Source organism: Apteryx rowi, unplaced genomic scaffold (genome assembly GCF_003343035.1).
Source record: "Apteryx rowi isolate R43461 unplaced genomic scaffold, aptRow1 scaffold_269, whole genome shotgun sequence".
NCBI classification, from domain to species: Eukaryota; Metazoa; Chordata; class Aves; order Apterygiformes; family Apterygidae; genus Apteryx; species Apteryx rowi.
The window spans coordinates 993766-1015138 of record NW_020449074.1 but is presented as its reverse complement, the minus strand read 5'-3'; the positions used below and the strand labels follow the sequence as shown (position 1 = coordinate 1015138).

The following is a 21373-nucleotide window of genomic DNA, read 5'->3' as shown; positions in this document are numbered from 1 at the left end:
GCGGCAGTCGGAGCCTGCGGGAAGGGGAGGCACCGCCGGTTCCTGCCGCAGAGGCAAATCCAGCGCTTTCCTCCCGAACGAGCCGCTTTCCCAGTTTGGGAGCGGGGAAAACACTGCCGTCGGATGAATACGGATTGCAACAAGCAGTCTTCGCTTGCTGCACGCCTTCGCTTGCATCCCGCTTGCAGGCATTGCTCGCGTTTCTCCCCGAGGAGCCCCGCTGGCCGGTCACCCCGCTCTCCGCTGTATTCCGCATTGCCTTGCGGTATAACCAAATTATATATAGAAAGAGTCATCTGCGGACAGACTCTTGGTCCTTCGATTGCCGTTGTCTCCCTGGGGGTTTTGCTCTCCCTTAAGCCACGCTTAGTGACAGGCAGCTTCATTTGCGCAGGTGTCCTTTGCCCTCCAAGGTTTAATGTATTTGTTTAGGAGATGAAACTTTACTGTCAGTATTTGTATAGCACCCCCTGGAGTCCGGCTTCTCCAAAATCGGGAAGTGCACGATTTGTCCCACCACCAAATACACCCTATTAATCACAAGATTTTTCGCAAACTGGCTGGGGTTATTCAGTCTCTGCCATAGCGGTTGATGAAATCCACTCTGTTCACCAGCTTTTGTTTCACATTTAAAATGCCAGAAAGGACTTTTTTTTCTTTTTTTTTCCTTTTTTTTTATACGGTATAACAGCTAGTCTCGCGTTTCCAGGCTAAGTCAGGAAAGCGGCAGGCTTGCTGCCCGGCTCCGGTGCCTAAGGCGCCATGTTGAAACGCGAGCGCGGAGTGAGCTCGTATTCCGAAAATCCCCCCCCTCCCCGGGTATGGGATGGCAACTGATGGGAGTTGCCATCGCCCGGAGGCGGCTCGGACGCGCGCCGCCCGGTTTCGGTGCCGGGGGACGGGTCGCCGCAACGGGGGCAGCCGAGACACCGCGCGTTATCACTTTCTCCCCTCTCGGCCTGGCAGTACGCCGCGGAGCTGCTGGCGGTGGTGCGCCTGCCCTTCATCCATCCCAGCTACCTGCTCAACGTCGTCGACAACGAGGAGCTCATCAAGTCGTCGGAGGCCTGCCGGGACCTCGTGAACGAAGCCAAGCGCTACCACATGCTGCCGCACGCCCGCCAGGAGATGCAGACGCCGCGCACCCGGCCCCGGCTCTCTGCAGGTAAAGCCGAAAGGCCCCGGCCTCGGGGCGCCTACGTGCACGCTCCCGAAACTGGGCTGAAAAGGAGCCGAGCTTTTAGGAAATGAGGGACTTGGCCTTGGCCCCTCGCTGGGATGTTCCCCTGAGACGTCCCCTCCGTGCCTCGGTTTCTCCAGCTGCAAACTAGGTGAATAAATAATTCACCTAGTCTGGGTCACTTCAAGGAGTTCCTCATGAGAGGAATGCACGCGTTTTCCTTTCTGGAAAAATGCATGGAAAAAAAGTGTTCACCACTTCTGGAGCTGCATCGAGGCACCAGTGTCAGGCGACCAAGTGTCGAGGACTTTCAATAACAATCTACCCCAAAAAAGCCTTTTCCCTGAAGGCGGCTGATGGTGTGATTTTGAAAAGTGCTTATTTTCCACATATAAAATCATAGGTGTGGTACGAACCGTTTGCCGAAGCTTGTTGATGAGGGAGAAGCGATTCTCTCGGGGTGAGAGAGGGTGATTATAGTTTTTTAGGTCAGCSTCTAATTATATAGCAGCGGGTTATTTTGCATATCGGCGGCGTCCGTGTGGGCACAAGGCCCCCTTCGTGGGCCCGCTGCCGCCTGTCATGTGCCCTCCAGAGGTCGCTGATTATAATCAAGTTGTGCCTTGCACAGGTGATTAGATTTTCCGGTGTGTCGCAAAAATAATGATCTCTTGCAACTGCAAAATATTTATTTAAAACCACGCCACACTTTAATAACCCATAAGAGAATAACCTTGTTTGAATGATGCCGAAATATTAAAAAACAGAACGGGGAACGATGCTAATCCGTTGCTCTGCGGAAGCCTTTCCCGGTGCTGCRGCGCCCAGGCTCTCGCGCTGGCGAACTCGCGACAGGGCTCGGGACACCCTCGCACGCCTACCCGTCGCACGCTTATCTCCACGTTGGGCGCCGTGACGGAGATTCGCTCGGTGGTGGCCTCACGCTGCAGCTTGCCGTCCCGCCTGCCCCGGCAACAAATCGCAGCGGGCCTCACCATTGGCTGCAGAAGGGTTTTAGCATTTTTGCTAAGCGCTAAATCCGAAATACCTCCAGACTTTACCTGGATACCCCAGTGCTATCGCAGTCCATAGCAAAATTCCCATTTTCCTCAGTGGAACAAGAGTTTGGCACATCAGGGCCTCACCCAAAGACTGTTGAAGTCAAGAGACATTTTTACATGGAAAGAGCTTTTAATTTTGTTTCCCCTCAACTCAGTTTTGCCCAGACTCCATCCTCCCTCCCGAGTTATCCCCAGGACCTTCACAGTGTTGCTCCTCGCCCCCAGCTCACCCTCCACCCACGTGCTCTCCATTTCCCACCCTCCCTGGTTGGATCGCAGAGTCTAAACCAGATTTTTATGCCTTTCACTAGAACTGCTTTGCCTGCAGAGTGCTTTTTTGACTGAGCGGCGTCACTTCTTTTGGCTGTTTCTTTGCCTGCTTGAATCCTAGGAGTGGCCGAGGTGATCGTCTTAGTGGGGGGCCGTCAGATGATCGGCATGAATCAGCGCGCCTTGACGGCGGTCACTTGCTTAAACCCTCAAAACAACAAGTGGTACCCGCTGGCCAGCCTGCCCTTCTACGACCGGGAGTTTTTCAGCGTGGTCAGCGCGGGAGACAACATCTATCTCTCAGGTACACAGCAAACCGCGCAGGTCACAGGAAGGTTTCCACCTCGCCAGGTCGATGCCTCAAGCTGGGCATTTTACCCAGTTGCTACTGGGRAAAAAAAAAAAAGGGCAGAGGGATTTGCCTGGTTTTCCCCTTCTCCAGCTCTCCGCAGCCGTAGCGCTCTCGCAAAGCAGCCAGCAGCAATGTTTTGCAGCCGCAACGCGGGGAAAATAGGTCTGACAACCATCAGGCATGCAAAGAGGTTTCACTGCCATAGTAACACAATTTAAAATATTGGCTGTAGTTGAGTCTAAATGGTGGGTTATGGGATTTGAGACAGGCAGGCTGAACTGCTGAATATGTGACCTACACTTACAGTATTTGCTTACAAGAGCGTTCACGTTTTGTGCTTGTTGTTGAAACCTCTCTTTTGACAGTAGTCGCTAGCCCTATAATCTTCTTAGTTGCGATGAAACTGAGACCACGCTCCTTAAAAAAGGCTTTAACTCCCAAAGTAGCTGCCTACAGCTTGTGCCCGTGGGATGAAAGCGTCTGTGTATTTGCAGTCTTGTGGTACCTCTTCTTGGCTGGAGTGGGAGAAGCAAGTTCTCGCCAGGCAGCGTGAAGATGCTCTGATGGCAGCTGAGGGCAGGTTTGGGGATGGAAGAGGAGTCAGTGTGGGGCATATGGACACGTCTGGGCCGAGGACGTAGCCGGGTGACACGCAGGCTGCTGCAGCCGTGGCCGGGTGCTAGGCAGTGCGGGGGCACCCAGCACTGCTGGGAAGGGGTTGCAGCTCTCGCTTTTCCCCTACCTGGTTCCCCGTCCCCATTTGCCACGGTGAATTGCTGCCTGTGGTGTTAAATTCCACTAACACAACACAGAGGCCCTAAGGATTGCCTGGAAATTATTTTGTGACGTTTTTGCCCATGATTGTTTTCCTCCTGGAGCAAAGGCCTTCTGTGGAGGCTTTGGTGAGGTGCTGACTTTTAGTTATTCTTAGCTGAGGCACTTCCCAATATATAGCCGTTTTGGACTCTGCCTTACCTGCTAACAAAAGCCAAGGAAACCACAAATCCAAAGCTTATTTCAGCTCTTTACCCTGATTCTGGATGAGCAAGCTTTGGTGCTGGGTGCTAGAATATGAGAGCTGAAAGTCCTGCTGGTTTCACTGGAAACCTAGCAGAGTATCAGTGGTTATTTTGCTTTGCTCAAAATTACATGACACAGGAAAAAAAAAAAGGGGGGAATGAACAAAAATGGGAATGAACTGAAACTACTGCACTCCACGCTGCAGAGCAGAAGCTTGGATCGCAAAATACCAAGGAGAAAGCCTGGTTTTGTCATTAAAGCACAGAACCGAGAATCTGGTTTCTTTTCCTGTCTCGACCACTGACTCCTAGTGTGGTCTCAGATAAATCATTTCACCTCTTTGGGCTTCAAAATGAGGATTGTAAGACACCCACCAAGTAGCTACACTGGAAGCTTCGGTCAGAAGTATAAAAATGACCAGTGTAAATGTTTTAGTTGAGCATCTTAAGTGCTTTTACAGGAGCTGTACAGCTGCTTCTTCCCTTTATCAGCAAATGAAAAGAAATAAGAAATTCTTCCCTGCAAATTAGGAGTTAAATCTGCAGTGCAAGCACTTGCTTTATTCTACCCATGTATGTGTCGCTTCAGTCCATCACTGCACTGAGCTTTCTAGATTTCAGACTGGACTGTGTCTCACGAGCCAAGATGGGCTCTGCCTCCTGACGCCTTCTGGCACGTGCTGCAGTAATTTAATAGGCTGGAGGTTATTTATGAACATTGGAAAGGGTCTRTCCCCTTCTGTACATGTCCCTCTTAGTCTGACATCTTGATTTCCTCGTGTTGTCTCATTTAAAAAAAAAAAAAGGCCTTTGGGACGCATGAATAAATGACACAGATATGCATCATCGGAACAGATGCTCCGCATTGAGGGTGATTTATTTTAATTAGTCAAATGTCATTTGAAGAGTTTTTACTTTGTAACTGGCTTTGATTGCTGCGCGCAAAGCTGCTCTCRTTCCAAGATCTCACGTACTTCTCCCCTTTTCTTCCCTCCTCCCCGCGGCCGGCGCCAGGTGGCATGGAGTCGGGTGTCACGCTCGCCGATGTCTGGTGTTACATGTCCTTGCTCGATAACTGGAACCTCGTGTCCCGGATGACAGTCCCCAGGTGTCGACACAACAGCCTGGTGTACGATGGGAAAATTTATACCATCGGCGGGGTTGGCGTGGCCGGCAACGTTGACCACGTGGAAAGGTAAAAGAAAGAATCCTGCCCTTTGCCATGGCTTTGACTTGATGCCGTGTTAAAGGACACTTTTGCTTTTAAATGTCAAGTCAAATGTGCTGCATGTGTTAAAATAAGCTTTTATAACAGCGAAGGAAGCAGGAGAATAAGCAGGATTAGATTTCTTTTAAAGCTTCAGTGGAAACCGTTGTTTCAAAACCGAAGCAGAAAGCTGCCAGTTTGATTGGTGGTTCACTTGAGGGCGGGAAGAGAGGAATTCAGCGTCTTCGGACCCGTTACACAGATTACGCAATGGATTAATAAACTTCCTTTGCGTTTAGGACTGATGAAAGTCTTTACCAACCACAAATTTTGGTTTGGGGTTTTTTAACCAAAAATAGCAGCAGCAAGGTAGGTTTCTCCCATGCACTCTCCTGGTGAAGTGCCTCAGCCCTGCCCTGGCCGGAAGGCGGCTCCTTCCTCGTGGTGCTCCTGCCCGGGAGCTGGGACCTGCCAAGCTCACAGTAAAGCACCTGAGACGTGGAAACAGTTTTGAATTCCTGGCTGAGAGGGGCTGAATAGAGACAGGAGAGAATGGAAATTTTTCATTTCCAAAAGAAGCTCAATATAAAAAAAAAAATGCTGTTCTCAAATGGAACCTAAGGAAGGAACAAAAACACAAAAGAAACATTTCACAAAAGAGAATTCCAAAACCAACTCATTTCATGTCAACCATAACATTCAGTAAAGGCCATAATATTTTATGTGCTTATCAATGTTTTCATTAAAAAATAGAAACCACTTTGAAATGGAATATAAAAATTTTCTATTCCAAAAGGATAAGTACAACGCTAACCTTACCCAAACACCTACAGAAGTATTGTAGCAATAGATTAGTGATACATTTTTGTGATTTTTTTTCCTTTTAGTGAATCTGGCAGCCGAAGATGTGAGGTTTTTTTCTTTTTGTCAGTTTTAAGTGCTGACTTCCTCAGCAAGATTTTGAAGCAGGCAGTTCCCAGTAAAAGTTGCTTTAAACAGGGAATCCAAAAAGGGATATAGAATTATGAAAGACCTGCAGAAAAAGAATATTTGCAAAAAGGTAGGATTAACGATGCCTTCATTCTATTATTCCTGAGTTTTGGCTTTGCAACGTTTATGTTCCATTTATGCAGTATTTATCAAGTAAGTATATACACACAAATACTGAGTAGCAATAACTAAATTCAAAGAACTTCATTAATGTTTCAAAGCTAAACACTCAGGAAATTAGGAAATGCCGAAAAATGAAGTTTCCTTCTCTATATCTACTTTTTGGAGCAATCTTTAAGCATGTGATGAGCTATTTTTTTTCCAAAGGATTTCTGTGCATGGGATAGACCTGTCCTGGGAATTAGTCCGGGAAATGCCGGCAGCCGAGAGGGAATAGCAAGTAATGAGCAGGGAACGCAACATGAGCGTTGTTCCCCTCCGTACCCTGCGCTCGCCATGGGCACTGCCCCCGGCACTCGCTTTGGGAAAAATCTCACCCTTTAATGGATTTGTGATTTTTTTTTCTGATTTGCATTTTTTTTCTGATTTCTGAAGGCATTTGTCCTATAATTTAAGTTGGGCCTCTTTTGTGTTCTGTGAATGTGGGAAATAGGGGGAAAAAAAAAGATGCAGTCTTTCATTCTGCCTCTTGATAAAGAGGAAAGGCTAAATAATGCTCTCCCAGATAGGTGACTTGAGAGATGATGTTTATTAAATTATTTCTTTTTATTATTTTTTTATTAAATTATTTCTTTTTATTATTTTTTTATTAAATTATTTCTTTTTATTTTTCCCCGTTTCTTTCTCTGCTCCAATTCTCACATTCTCTCTTCAGCAAAGCATCCAAAGCATTGGCCAGCTGCACAAGCCCCAGACTGAGCAAAGTTGCCCCCTCTATTTCCCCATCGTCCCGGTCACCCAAGATCACCCCTTCCCGCAACTAGCACTGCCGCAGCCGGGCCCTGGACATACCCTGCCCCTCTCAGTGAGCGCAGCCGTGCTAGTTCTTGTTTTAACAAGCCCACCAAGAGACTTTTTTGAGGGCGAGTGGTAGACTTCTTCCCTATCGTTTCAGCGCACACTGTCTCTGCCACAATAAGGATGTCTCGTCGTGGGGATTTGTTAAACCCGTGCTTATAATTAATCTGGTATTGTCTATGAAGTGACTTGTGAGAAGCGGCAATGGAAAAAGTGCAGTGTGGCCTCTTTTGGGTTATGCCAAGAAATGAGAGAGGTTTTTTTGGATGTTTTCTCTTCTGTTCTTTGTATTAAGATGACAGTGGGGAATTGCAGAAGCAAAACATGTCATTGCTTAAGCTGTGTGTGTTTTGGAAAGGATGTTTCAGGAGTCTGCTGTTAGAAATGCAGGTGAGGAAAAGATAACCTTCATAGCTGCGCTGAGCAAACTTGCACTTTTTTAGGCAAAAGCATTTCCCAATTAGACCAGCCAGCCAATTTGGGCTGCACATTTCTCTTTGAATATTGTGCTCTAGTTTTGGATGGGACGCTGAGATACTGCCCCTCGCTCCCCACTGGTTTGCAGGCCCAGAGCATGGAGGCTGCAGCCTCTCACCAAAACAGGTCTTCGAAGACAGAGAAAATCACACTTTCTCCCAGTTTTGATCTTGTTCTCCACTTGTTTTTGCTGGAGTTTCTGGAATATTTCATTCTAAATGGCTAAAATTTGACAAAGATGTTTTTGTTTTGGCTTTTTGTTAAACAGATAATGTCAGGCCATCTTAACTATACCTGCCATTACCTGACTGCACCTAATACATCTGCTGCGCTATTAGAAAGCATTAAAGCAAATAGGAACTGTTGGATTCCTAATGATTTATGGGATTAGCTCCCGTGCTCCTTTGTCTGTGCTTTCAGTTGTGTCATTGCTGCTGAAGGGTGCAGCCTCCACAAGAAACTCTGCTGCTTAAATCAGTGGGTGTTTTCCCATCAACTTGAGTGGAATTGAGATTTTTACCCTTTATCTGCCATTTGGCGGTAAAGAGACAGTAAAACTCTACTTTGACAGAGAATATTACAGGACTATAACAAACAGACAGGTAGGAGTAATTCATTACTCACGTTAAAACAATATATAGTGCCAGGCTGGCTGAATTATAAGTCCATTCTCGTGGATGTACATGGGTATACATTTGAGGAGAGTTATGTTTTTGGAATGAATATTTAGGGAAATAACAGAGCGGCAGCAGCTCTCAATCAAGCCCCTCTGGCAAGTTGCTGCGTGACAAGAAGCGAGTCATTAGGTACCAGGCGAGAGCGTATTACACTTTCTGTCTCCTTCTGAGATGTGAGTGGAGTTAGGAGGTGGGGAAATGAAGTGGATCAACGAACTAGGGTTTTAGATAATGGATGGGCCTCGTAATATATGCAATTTGAGAGCCTAAAAGACTGCATATGCTGACAAGAGAATGTATGTGACTAAAAGTGTGGAAATGTGGGTGCTTTATGGTTATTATCTGTCTGAAGGACAGAAGGAGATGAATCCCCTTGACCTGACAGCACTTCTACAATAGGGTTGTCTTAAAATTGGGAGATTACTTCAGCTGGCAGCGTGCACTTGGAAGACATTCTGAAAAAATGAAATGTAAAAGTAAGCTTTATAGGCTTTATAAACTGCTTCAGAACCCACTGTTTTGTTGATGGCTTAAGAAAATTAAATATATAGCCTTGTSCAAGAATAGTTTATTAAGCTCCTCAGAAGAGTCAGAAGAAAATAAAAAAGGCAAAAAACAGTAATCCATAATATGATTTTAAACATCATGTGAATCATCTGCAGAGCAGATCAATGTGACTCTGTACAGCTTTATTTTAAATAGTAGCTTTCCTGCAAACAGGATTAAATAATACATAAGAAACTGGAGAGTGTTTGTCTCTAAGATACTGACCACGATGTAAGGATTTTATAAATGTGAATAAATGAAGATCCTCGTAAGGCTGTTTAACGTAGAAGGAGAGAAATTAAGAGGCTGCATTGGGGGAAAAAGTAGTGTTTTCAGGTATTTAAAGAGATCAAAAGTCRACAAGGCAGAGAAGCAAGTGACACAGGGTGAAGTGAAAAGTTTTCCTGCTGTAGATATTGAGGTCATCATAGCAAAAGAACGAGAAAGTAGGCGCTAAACGAAATGAGGGAGGACAGGGGAGGATCATGCCTGCAGATGAAATCCTGGCGCGTTTGGAAAACCAGCAAGGTTGTTTCTGAGTGTGCTGTCCTCCACCCCGGTCTGTATTTTCTGCCCGGTTCAGAGCACTTGCTGGCTCGTCGGTGTATAAATAACACACAAACCAGAGCATAGCAACTGTGCAGGGACAGGTGAGATGACGCAGCCTGGTACGTGTGATGGGACAGGCTGGGATGCTCGGGCCCACAGGTGGTGACAGCGGGAGCCTTGCCGGGCCACGGCCAGGAGCCAAGGGGACTGAGCTCGGAGCAAAGGCAGGCGTGCAAGAGCCTCGCCTGAAAGTRGGCTTGAGTCCGTAGCGTGCAAGGACCGCAGAACCAGTCCGTCACRTCTAAGGGAGATGTCCTTGAAGTTAAAAGCTCAGCAAATGAAAGCCCTTGTGGTGGACACAGCAGGGCTGGAGGGAGCAGTGGAGGAGAGGGAAGAAAAACCTTTGCTTGGATTGAAGCCAGCTCCCATTAAGTCTCCATCTACGGCTTCAAACAGGGGAATCAAATGCAAAGCTTGACTAATGGGAAGAGATCAAAATGATTAGTTTTCAAATCAGTTCCCTCCCTGCTGGCCCTAGGGTAGAGCTGGGTGTTAAAGGTGGCAKAAGATCCTCCTAGCACTGGTGGTGGTGGGGCAAAGGCAACGCCGGCGATGACGTGACAAATGGGCAGGCCGGAGGGTGGAGAGGTAAAGTGGTTGTCATTATTTCCTACCCTGGAAGGTTACAAAGATTCAACTTCATTCATTTTTGAACCAATTTAGTTAATCTGGTGCAAATCCCTGTGTGAACACATTAAGAGCTGACTGGAGATAAACCAAAATGATGGAAACCTGCCTTGCAGTGGGAGACTTAAGAAGCTTAGACTACTTAGTTTATCCCATAGAAGGTTAAGAGGAGACTTTATTATTTTCTGCGAGTCCGTACGTGGAGGAGAGATATTTGATAGCAGACAGCTTTATAATCTAACAAGAAAAAACTTGCTACCAGTGGGTGGGAGCTGAAGCAAAACAGAGACTAGAARTCAGGTCTACAGTTTTACAAGGAGGTAATGAACCAGAGGAACAAATTCCCAGGGGATTGAAGGACTTGATGGATGGAGTGAAATTAGGTATCAGGAGGCCTTAAAGGCACCTATGTCTTATCTTCGACCCCAGGGGGAATTTAGACACTTGGCTAAGAGGATTCCTTTACTGGGCCTGAACAAAATCCAAGTTAGGTGCCTGTGTTAGGTGGAAAAGGACTAATTTCCATTTGCTCAATGATTCAGAGAAGGTTTTTGAAACCAAAGGATGCTCAAGACAAGAACATTTGCTTTAAGCTGCCCCATCTGCACCTGTATCCAGTAGATTTGCAGCCTTTGGCTTTAAGTGGATGAGGTGAAACTGGTCATTTTTGGTTCCCCATGGCAGGCACAGGAGAACAGGAGACAGAAAGCTCAGTTCTGTCATTGCAGAACATAAACACAGAGCAGCGAAGGTGGGTAAAAAGCTGGGTATAGGGGGCCTGGGATCACAACAGTGAAATTCATCCAGGAAAGGAACTATTTATAATTTGAATCTTTCTCCGACATTCCTGCAAACATTGTCCTCACCGGCACCCAACCCACAACAGATCTGGAAGCTATAACCCCTCCTTCTCCTGAAAACACATTAGAAGGATCAGGAAGTCGTCAGCGGTAATATATCTGTCTCAGAAACTGTGACCTGCCAGCCGGAGGTGAAGGCAGCACACCTACTCACCTTCCCACCACAGAGCACCTCACCTGGCCACAAACAGCTCTGGACTCTGGACTAATCATGGTGCTAAGTCGCAGGGGATGGTGCAAGAAAATAGATATCAGGTGACAGATGCAATTTATAGCTCAGAAGTCGAGGAATTAAAAAGGCACACTAGATCAGTGTTTTCCAAAAATCCCTATTTCTTTGACTGATTTTGAGCCAATTATAACCAATTTCTTAACCATTTTTCATTCAATAATAACGGGCATTACCAAATAAGTTACCAAACCCAAAATAACTGAAGTAGGTGTGTTAGCAAAGTGTAACCCAACAGTAGTATATGCAACTGTTTATATTATGTGACATTTTTGCATATCTGCTAGGATGGGAGTGAGCACTGCCTCGAGTGTTGTGGGCAAATACAAGAGATCCAGCATATGGTGCCTTACATTTAAGAGCTCTTTATGTAGTCAAACATGCATCTGCAGTCATCTTTTTGATATCAAACTTTAAAAATTAGCCCAATATAGGTGTGCCCCATTGTATATTCCCAGCGCCACATTGTTTAATCTTGTTATATTTCACCTCTTTGATCGCTTTGTTGTAGATGAATTTAATTTCTCAGTAACTAATTTAAAGCATTGTAAAATGCTGTTGTCTGTGCTCATTATAAGGGACTTTTCCTCATTTTGTTAGTTAAAATTTTCCTCCCTCTTGCTTTTCCTTCATTTTTATGGGTGTATTAATTATTTTCAGTTATATTACTTGAAAAGTTATTAATGCATTTTCATTAAGCATTTTATTTTGTGCTATATCTCCACCATTTACATCTTTTATCCCTTTTATTTTCCCCAAGTCTGGGCAGTGAGAATTTGAGAGATGTTACAAAAGGAGAATTTCCCAGTCACTAAATCATTTTTTATGGATGGATTCTTGGCTGTGGATTCATTTAATGTTTGCATATTGCATATCACTAATATCAAGAGCAAAAGCCCTGAATGGATGATGAGGGCTTCTGTTCTTGCAGTCAACAATTCTGAATAATCGCTACTCAGGAACCTCCTCTTTGACTGACTATGCCATTACATGGAAATATTGAAGCCTAAAATTCATATCCCTTTCCACTGTCTCCAAGACTCATTTTACAGCAGCTATTTGGATCCCTGCCACATTATCTTTTTAAAAAATTGACGTCTGTACTTGTGACATTGTCTAAAATGAATCTTCATCCATGGATTATTAACTGCACATCCCTTATGGTCAATGGCTTAATTAAATCAGATACTGATGACCTTAAAACTAATTTAGCAGTTTAATGCATACTCTTTTCTATTTGCTTCATGTCAAATATGGATGCAATGGTGAAATCTTATTCCAGCATTAACATTTGCAGCATTTTGCAATGGAGTGCAGTAGTTTGGTTTGCACAATGAAAATTAAATGGAAACAACTTATTCTAGCACAGAATGTGCATTGGTGGTCAGTTAAGGAGAGTAAAAAGAGCTATCGTGTTGCATTATGTKGCAGGTGAGATGTGTTCCCCAAGCTGAACGACTGAAGTATATTAACAGTTGCCTGCCTGCGGTTGCTATTGGATATCGCTGCACTGATTTGCAAGAATAATCTCATTGTATACTCATTAATAGAAATTAATTAGTGGAAGACATCTCAACAAAGATGTCCTGAGTTTCTTTAGCTTGGACTATAATGGGATTTGAGAGGCATCTACAGAAAATAGAACCAGCTTTCTCTGGGCTTTTATCAATGCTTTAAAGGCTTGGAAAAGGCATTAATTACACTGTTTACCAAGTGGTTGGATTTGTATGGCGTTAGAAGATACATTTCCACCTCTGCTTTTTCCCGCTTGTCAAACTGCCTCTCTGTTATGTCGCAGCCCGCTTTCTCTGCCTGTCTATCCTGCATCTGCTGTTTACCCATGGCTGTGTCATCTCAGCTTACTCTGATCACTGTCGTCTCAGGTACGATACGATAACGAACCAGTGGGAGACCATCGCACCTCTGCCAAAGGCCGTGCACTCGGCCGCCGCTACCGTCTGCGGGGGCAAGGTCTACGTCTTCGGTGGGGTGAACGAAGCCGGCCGAGCGGCGGGYGTCTTGCAGTCCTACATCCCTCAGACGAACTCGTGGAGTTTCATAGAGTCGCCAATGATCGGTAAGGCATTTGTGTTGTCAACGTAAACCCGTATTGTGACAGAAATCTCTGCACTACAGGTATTTTAATACCTTTGTGGAAAGCAAATGAGTTGGGGAGGGGGAGACGTTCGTAGCAGATTGGCAGGAATGCAGGGTATATTATACCAGAGAGGCAATTATCTGGATTTTTTACTGAAGGCAATTGTCACTCATTAATACAGCTAGTTATCAGCTAGAAGTGATGAGTTCAAAGTAGAAGAGAAAGGAAAGCAGTTATTAGACATGGACAACTAGTAATTTTAGATCCAAAAAATCACAAAGTGCAGTGAAACTTCATTCTAACATCATGTGTTGCTTCATACTTAAATCAACACCAGTCAGTTAATGGATTATTAGGCATGTTTTTGTTAAAATGCCTCGTGTCCTGTAGGAAGTGGAGGTCATTCGTAACTGGAATTTATCTGCGGTGTTCAAAGTCACACACACTTCACAGTCTGCAATCCCCGAGACAGATGGATTATTAAAACTGTGTTTATTAGTCATGTTTATGATGCCCCAGGGCTCTCTCTATTTTTTACAGAATAGAGAGCAAGACAAGAGTGCAAGTTTTCCAAAGCAGCAGCAGCTTAGGAGGTGCAGACTCCCTTCAAAAATTACCATAGTGCTTAGCAGGTTGCGACATAGCTTTTTCGCTCCCCGGGGTGTTTAGGCCGTTGGGAAACAGGGCGAAGAGTTCGGCCTCAGAAAGTCGCTGCTGCAGGGGAAGGGCTGAGCTGTCCCCGTGCTCAGTGCAAGCGGCTGGAGAAGGAGCACAAGGTCACTTGTTTAAAAATATATATAGTCTCAGTATTCTTCCTGCTAGGGCAGGTATGAGGAGCAAGACATAAATTACAGAACTACAGCTACATGGTTTCCAGGTGAGACCTGAGCATATCCTAAGGACTGAAATAAGCTGTCCTTTTGTTTTAGCTTGTTACAATTATGATGAATCTCTTCTTGGGGTTTACCAGTAGAAACAGTCCTGAGGAGCTGGTGCCTGCACGGCTATAGCTTCCCCTGCAAAGACGGCATTGCTGCTTTCCTAGTCCCTTGCTGCTGTTTGCGTCCAGCCTAACATAACATGACATGCATATGATGCAGCATGAAGCGCCCAGCGGGAGGGCGTTAACCAGCAAAAGTCATGTTTATGTAGTACAGCAGGGCAAACAAACCTATTTCCCAGCTTTTTCCATCACATGGCTCCAGCTGCTGCTGTTCATTTAATCCACTGACTGACAGTGTGAGGTTTTCCTGTACTCAGAGCATATTGCAAAAAATGAATGCATTATGCAAAGAGGTATTCCTTTCCCTTACCAAACTAGTGCAAGTGCCACAGGAGCTAAGAATTCATTCCCTGGGCTTATTATACTGTCTAGCAGGCATCAACACCATGCGTGCTTGGAAAAATCATCCAAACCATCCAGAGATGGGTTCATCATCTGTTGTTCAAATAGACTTGTATCTTCCTAATAAAATTACATGAAAGACGCTGGTGAAGTTAAAAGATGGTGTTTGTAGGGGTTTTGGTGTAAACAAAGTTAATTAGTTAAGCTGAAGGCATAAAATGTATGGTGAAATACTGAGTTGCCAGGTGTATTTCTTGGGAAATAAATAATGCCAATTTTTTTGCAAATAAAGTAAAATAACACAAAGCCTGAACAATTGCACCCCAGTGGAGAATGTCTGGGAGACTGAACTGATGTGATCCTCGATCTTCACTAAAAGGCTGCAGAAATATTGGAAATGCAACTCTTATTTCTGCAACTCTAGAAGAACCGTAGTATCTTCTGTATTTCTAAGATATCACCCAAGAACTGAATGATATTCCAAGTGCAGTACGGTCAACCTTTATTTAAAACAAAGAGGGAGTAGAAGGGAGTCTTGGAGTGCTTTTTATAAAATGGAGATGAGATGAACTCTGATGTGATCATTCCTGGGGTGCTTTTGACAGCCTTAAGGCATTTTTGTGAGTATTTGTGAATTCTTCAGCTGTCCCTCTGAGCTAAGTAAACTGAGACATCTGACAGCTAGTTCTGTTGTTTAAGGTCACTCCAGAGATCAGTGAAACCTGTTTGACCTCCAAAAGGATAATGGATTATTTAAAAACACCTCAAGCATGCTCAAACACTCAGCAGTAGATGCAGGTGTTGAAAGTGTCCAAGGCCTCTAGARGTTGTTAGACCAGTAGTACCTGCTTCAAGTCACTGCAGTATTTTACAACTGTTGGTGAGTTGGCTGCTGCACGGCACACATTTGAACCCAACAGATCCATCTCCTCCAGAGTACTGTGTGCCAGCCTAACCCCAGGCAGCACTGGCACCAACCATGGGAAAGGGAAGGGGCATTTTTAGGCCAACCTGAACGCAGCTGAAACCAGCTGGATGCTGAAATCCTGTCTGAGCAGAACAGAGATGAGGTGGGGACCAATAGCACTTCCAGGGAGCTCAGCCTCTGCTCTGTTTGGATTTCTTCTAAGAATAAGCAGCAGACTCATCCTCAGTCTCTATTTATTCTTTAGCCGTAACCTGCCATGTGTTGGGACATGAATTCCTGTGCAGTAGACATGAAGCTAGGGTCCCCAACACATTGCATATGGATGCTGTAGTAGCCTTTGGGCAGGAGCAGGTTTTGCTTACACACATATGTTTGGAGAGGAAATGTTTTTTTCTCACTTCCCCATCCTTTGCCACACTTTTCTATTCCCTGTCTTTGGAGCCGGCAGATGCTCTTGCAGCAGCGTAGTCCACAGCTTGATATTAGGGAGGTAATGAAGCCTCCCAGGGCCTTCATATTGCACGTGGTTGGTAAACCATCTTGCGTGTCCCCTTCTTGTGTTCCTAGCTGCAGGAAATTTGTTTCTGTTGAGTCAAAAAGTCCTATGACAGTAAATGAACCTAGCCTAACATACTTGCAGCGCCTGCCTTTCCGTTTCTTGTTAAGTTGTCCTATATAGCTCTGCTAAAAATGTATTCCATGCCCAGCTTCCTGAGGTTTGTCTTATTTAACAAGATGGCCATAGACACGCTGAAGTCAGTGACTGTAAGCCTAATTATCTTGTCACTGTGTTTTAGTTCACTTTGTGCCTTCATGCCGGGGCACTAAAATATACTTTTTCTGCTACCTGGAACAGTCAGTGTCTGCACTGGTGGAATTACAAGCTTTGATTAGTGTTTCTGGTTTGTAAGAAGAACAAATAGTGTTTATTCATCACTATTATTGAATTTTAAAATCTGGTGAGAACTATGGAAATACAGAGGTCGAGGGTCTATGAGCGTTTCTGGTTTCTTATACAAAAATTTAGTTCCTTACCATGCCATTTACCAACGGAGAGAACCTTGGAGTTTGCCCTAGGTATCAACTCAATCCTTGCAAGATCACCAGGACAGATAAGTAAGAATTCCCTTACAGCACGTGTCCGCTGTCCATTTATATCTGCTGACTGGTCCTACCCTGCCATATGGACTGAACCCTTCCCACAAAAGAAGGAGAAAGAGGGCAGACAGCCATGAGAAATGGATGGGGAACAGCGGCATGCTGGGCCTTTGGACCAGAGGTCTTGCCTCTTTTGTGCTCCTGAAAGCACTATGCAGAGACCCAGCTGCGTGCCTGCAATATGCAGCTTAGGCTCGCCTTGGAGGAGACTGACACTGCTAACAAGTAGAGCCAGCCTTCAAGCTTCCAGCTGGGCCTGCCCAAAAATATTCTTCTCCCTTCCCATGCCTGTAATGGGCTTGGAGCCACTTTACATGTACAGTTTTGACCCAGAGATTTTTCAGGAAGAACCGTAAGATGATTCATTGCCTACACCCATCCATCTTTTCTTTTTTAATAAGTAAAGGGTTTGGAGAGATTTCTGTACACACAGAGGCATATATATGTTTATGTGTATGTTTACACCTACATGCAGGTGTCCCCTTTCTCTACATCCCTTGGCTATGTCCTACCCTTCCTCTCAACGATGGGTGTCTCTGGGGATGTCCATGGTGTGCAGATGTGAGCTCGCTCTGTCCATACTCTGTGCCAGGAGAGAGCTGTGTGGCTGCATTAGCACAGTGCTGAGCTGATCAGACCTGCTGAGAGGCAGGGGACTACGTGGAGCAAGCCCACCCAAGTGGGTGAGTGGCCCAAGCCCACCTCCAATGGATGGGATGAACATACCCCACTGGATCTTCTTTTTGCTATAAGAAGTGAGATGAGTGCATTTTGACTCTAGTGGAAAGTAAAACTCTTTTTTGGAGGGTAAAAAATGCAATTCCTATAACAAGACTCTGCAAACTCCCAAGATGCCCAATTTGACAATATGGAGCACTTTCTTTCCATGAAGACAACCTTAGTCCATTTAGTACTGGCGAGGAAGGGTGCTGATGGCCCTAAAAGAGCACAAGCATAGGATAAGTTTGCTTTTTCCTCTCTTTCTCAAGAGGGCTTCAGGTATTAAACAAGGTGTTGCCATTCACATTTGGGCCTCAAAAAGAGCAGACGAGCTGCCCAAGGGAGGCATCTGCATGTTGGCTCTTCAGCCAACATGCCTGTGCATGGCATCTTTGCCCTCCAGGATGGTTTTCAGTGTTTTTAAGAACTCAACAAGACAGTGCAGGATGAACCAGACTTCAGTCCCAAGGTCTGTAACAAAAGATCTCAGGACAGTCTCTGAGGTTTTTGTCATTTCATATAAATATCTGAAAGAACAAACTGGTTAGTGATGTGTCCAACCTCAGCTGGAAAAGCAAAGAGCTAAGAATGCAAGAAATATCTGGAAAATAATGTTAGCAGCATCTGTGTGCTTCTACTGCACTGTTATGTGGCTTATTTATTTAAAATGCATAATCGTTCCCATGAATTTATTTTTGGGCTTTACAAGAGAAGTCAGATGTCTTGGCTTGTCCGTCTCCACAAGACAGATAGTTCCACACCAGTGCCATGGATTTGCCCAGCTGTCACTTAGAAGTGTTAAAGCAACGAGCGTTCATCTCTTCCTTCAATATGTTTTTCCTCCCATAACTAGTTCTCAGGATTTTTCACAGTGTTAAACTTGATTTTTTCTTTCCTTTGTCTCCATTTCTTCTCTGTATATGCCATATTCTTAATCCAAAATGATTTCTCCCACTCTTTGATGTGTTTCCCCTGCAGATATTTAGTCTGCGCATTACTTAGCAAAGTCACTATTTTTGTATTTGCTTATCAAATATCCTCCCCTTCACTTCCTGCTTCTCTTTTATCGACGCATTCTGGCGAACTCTTCATTTCATTAACATTTCCCTGGTAAAAGTGGTGCTGAGAACTGAACCATGACTGCAAGTGGAGCCTACTCCTTTAGAAAGAAAAATTTCTCACACATGCACACAAAATACAGCATTTGCAGCTGAAGGCAGTGGACTTGACCTCTGAAGATGGTTCATTCAAGGGTCATTGGGGGAATTATAGGGCACCATGATCTGCTGTGCAGTAAGGAGAACCCAGCCAGCGTGAGAGGGAGCTCTGTGTTTGCATAAGCGTGGTGTGTCGCCTTCCCTTTGGTCAGCTGTGACCTGGCTTCCTCCTCTTCCCATTTTCTGCATCGCCCCTGCTGTGGCCAAACCTGTGGGGCCCGTTCCTGGAGTCCACATGACCAGCAGCATACTCCTCATCCCCGTTTTGTCCTCCTTCCTCATTCCCTGGAGAGCACTGGCTTCACGCCGCGATGACAGCACCTTGCCAGAACAACCGAAATCCGAGACCCGGCTGCTAATTGCAATATCTGCAGTTTGGCCTCACAAGCTATGCGGAGGATCAGACTGCAGTCTCCAGGCTGCCGAGGGACGTTATCTTATCCATTACCATACCAGCCTTGAGCTTGCCTGCATGTTATTCAGGGAGAGGAAGAGGCACTTACTATTAAAAGCAGATTAGTTTCTACTGACTAGTCTTCTTTCTCCAGCCTGTTTCATCACGTGCATCTATCTGCCCCCAGCCTGCTGGAGACCTTTTAGTTGGAGCTGTAGCTTGACTGGTGGCATGCCCCTGATAAAAATGTTCTGACTGGTTTTGTTTTAATAACGCTTTTCCAAAGTGAAGTGCTGCCACCATTCATTTTAATGCCACTTCAGCCTCTGACCAAGTGCTGTACTGGAAGGCAACATAAGATCTTTAAGTAATCATGGGAGGGAAAGCAGAACTGTGATGCTTGGCTATATAATGTATGGAGTGATATAAGAGCCAAAAAACCACAACACAGGCAACATTGTTGTTACTAAGTTAGGAGCACACTGGTCGGTTAAATTATCAACCTCACATGAAGGACACCTCCAGCTCAAGGACTGTGTTCAAGTGCGTACCCCTTCCTGGAATGACTTGTCACTGGAAGAATAGAAATACTTGTGTATTTTCCTTTGCCAACAGTAAAGTATAGTGATGTTATGATGTTATCCGTATGGAGAGAAGAGTACTTTTTATCTATTATCTCCTTTACATTTACTCTACCTTTTAATCTCATGTGCACTTGCAATCCTGGACAACTCCCACCTGAGCTTTTCCAGCCTGAAATGGATTTCAGTATGTGACTGACCCAACACTTGGATTTCGTTTTGGGGAAGGATGCTTCTCTGTAACCTCTCTCAGTTTCCGTGTTTCCTCTCACCTGTCTTCCTCCCCTCCAATAGGCATTTCAAATAACCTGGCTCTGTCGCGTGGTAATCCTCTGACCCGCAGGAGCTCGCATGCACGCCCAATAGCATTGACCAAAATGCCCAGCCAGCACATGCTTTTGCAAAATTAGGCTCCCCAATCATCTTGCCCTACTAGCACGTTAAAGACTTTGAGCAGTGACAGAAGTCAGTGTCTCTTGAGTGTTTGCATGAGGCTGCTGAGCCGTAGAAAGGACAATAGCAAGGGAAGGGTATGGGTAGGACTGGGGGTGAAGTGAGGTTGAAGGCTGACCGTGGCTGCCCATGCTTAGGCAGCAAGAATGCCAGCTTGAGTTTTCCAAGCTCACCGGTATCTGTGAACAATTTCTGCCTCCATTGTAACAAAGCAAAAATAAAATATCCTCTTTTCTCTCCTCCTGTCTCTGGAGGGGTCTCCCTCATGTCCTTCTGCCATATCTTCATCAGGATCCTCAGCAGGATCAGGAGACTATTTGCTGTGAACTTCTCCCTTCCTGAAAGAAGCAGTAGAGATTTCCCTGTTTCGCTATCTCAGACTTACTTTATATCAATTTATGAAATTGTAGCTAAAGCCAAAGCAGTCAAAAGACAACAGATAGGTGATGTATTGAAAAATTGATGAGACTCAAACATGATTGCCTGTTAGAAAAGAAAAAGAAAGAAAAAGAAAATCAGACTGTCTGCTTATTTGAAAAGAAGAAAAAAAGTCACTATAAAAATAACCAAGGGGTTTCCCTCTCTTTTTTTGACAAAAAGGAATGTGAAGTCAGTGATTCAGTCTCCTGAGAAGTCGCTGTTTCTGCCTTGAGGGAGCCCCAAATAATTTCCCTGGGAGATTTGGGAGCTGAATTCTGAGCTCTTTTTTTATGGGAGAGTTTCTTTCTCTTGTAAAATAGTGTTAGTCAAAGAAAAAAAAAACAGGAAAGCATGATAATTAAATATGGAAAACTTCTGATGTGTTCTTTAACTGGAAAAAATGTCACATATGCAAGTCTGATTTGGAAAGGGATGTGAGATGAGTTGTTAGGCCAGATAAGTCCTTCTGATGAATTATAGTGGCTTAGTGGCACTGAGAAGAAACTGAATACTCCTTGTTCTATTTTCTGGATGAATTAGTTTCTTCCCATCTGTTCCCAAGGATCAATGACATTTTCCTAATACATCCACGTTTTTTGACATATGCCTGTAGACACTCAGCATAACAGGAGCCCAGCTTTAACCCGTAACACATTTTGCCTGTTCTCACGCTCCACRCTGCTGCCTCATACGTCCTCTAGACCCAACCTGAGCCGTGCCACACCATCACCCTGCCAAGCAGAAGCACAAAACCATTATTTTGCTTCTRGTTTAACCAGCTCAAAGTTCAATTAAGGAAATTACCCCCCTCCTTCTCAACAGGTACACCAGCTTTTGTTTAACTACTGTCAAATTAAGTCTTTCATTAAATATTTAATGGAATAAGATGGTTTTACAAGAACCTCAGGGTTACAAAGGCAGCCATGCAAGAGGTAAGAGAAAGCCAAAAGTGAAGTTGCCGGGGTTGGGCTAAGCCC

General features: G+C 44.8%; 1 protein-coding gene across 1 annotated transcript in view; it reads left to right on the top strand.

Annotated features, from left to right (window-relative positions):
- Positions 1-21373, top strand: part of KLHL29 (kelch like family member 29) — a 234509-nt gene that overhangs the window by 200085 nt on the left and 13051 nt on the right. The window contains exons 7-10 of the mRNA XM_026068120.1: positions 967-1165; positions 2633-2815; positions 4897-5077; positions 12966-13159. Of these exons, the coding sequence (XP_025923905.1) occupies positions 967-1165; positions 2633-2815; positions 4897-5077; positions 12966-13159 (757 nt within the window). The remainder of the gene's footprint in view (positions 1-966; positions 1166-2632; positions 2816-4896; positions 5078-12965; positions 13160-21373) is intronic.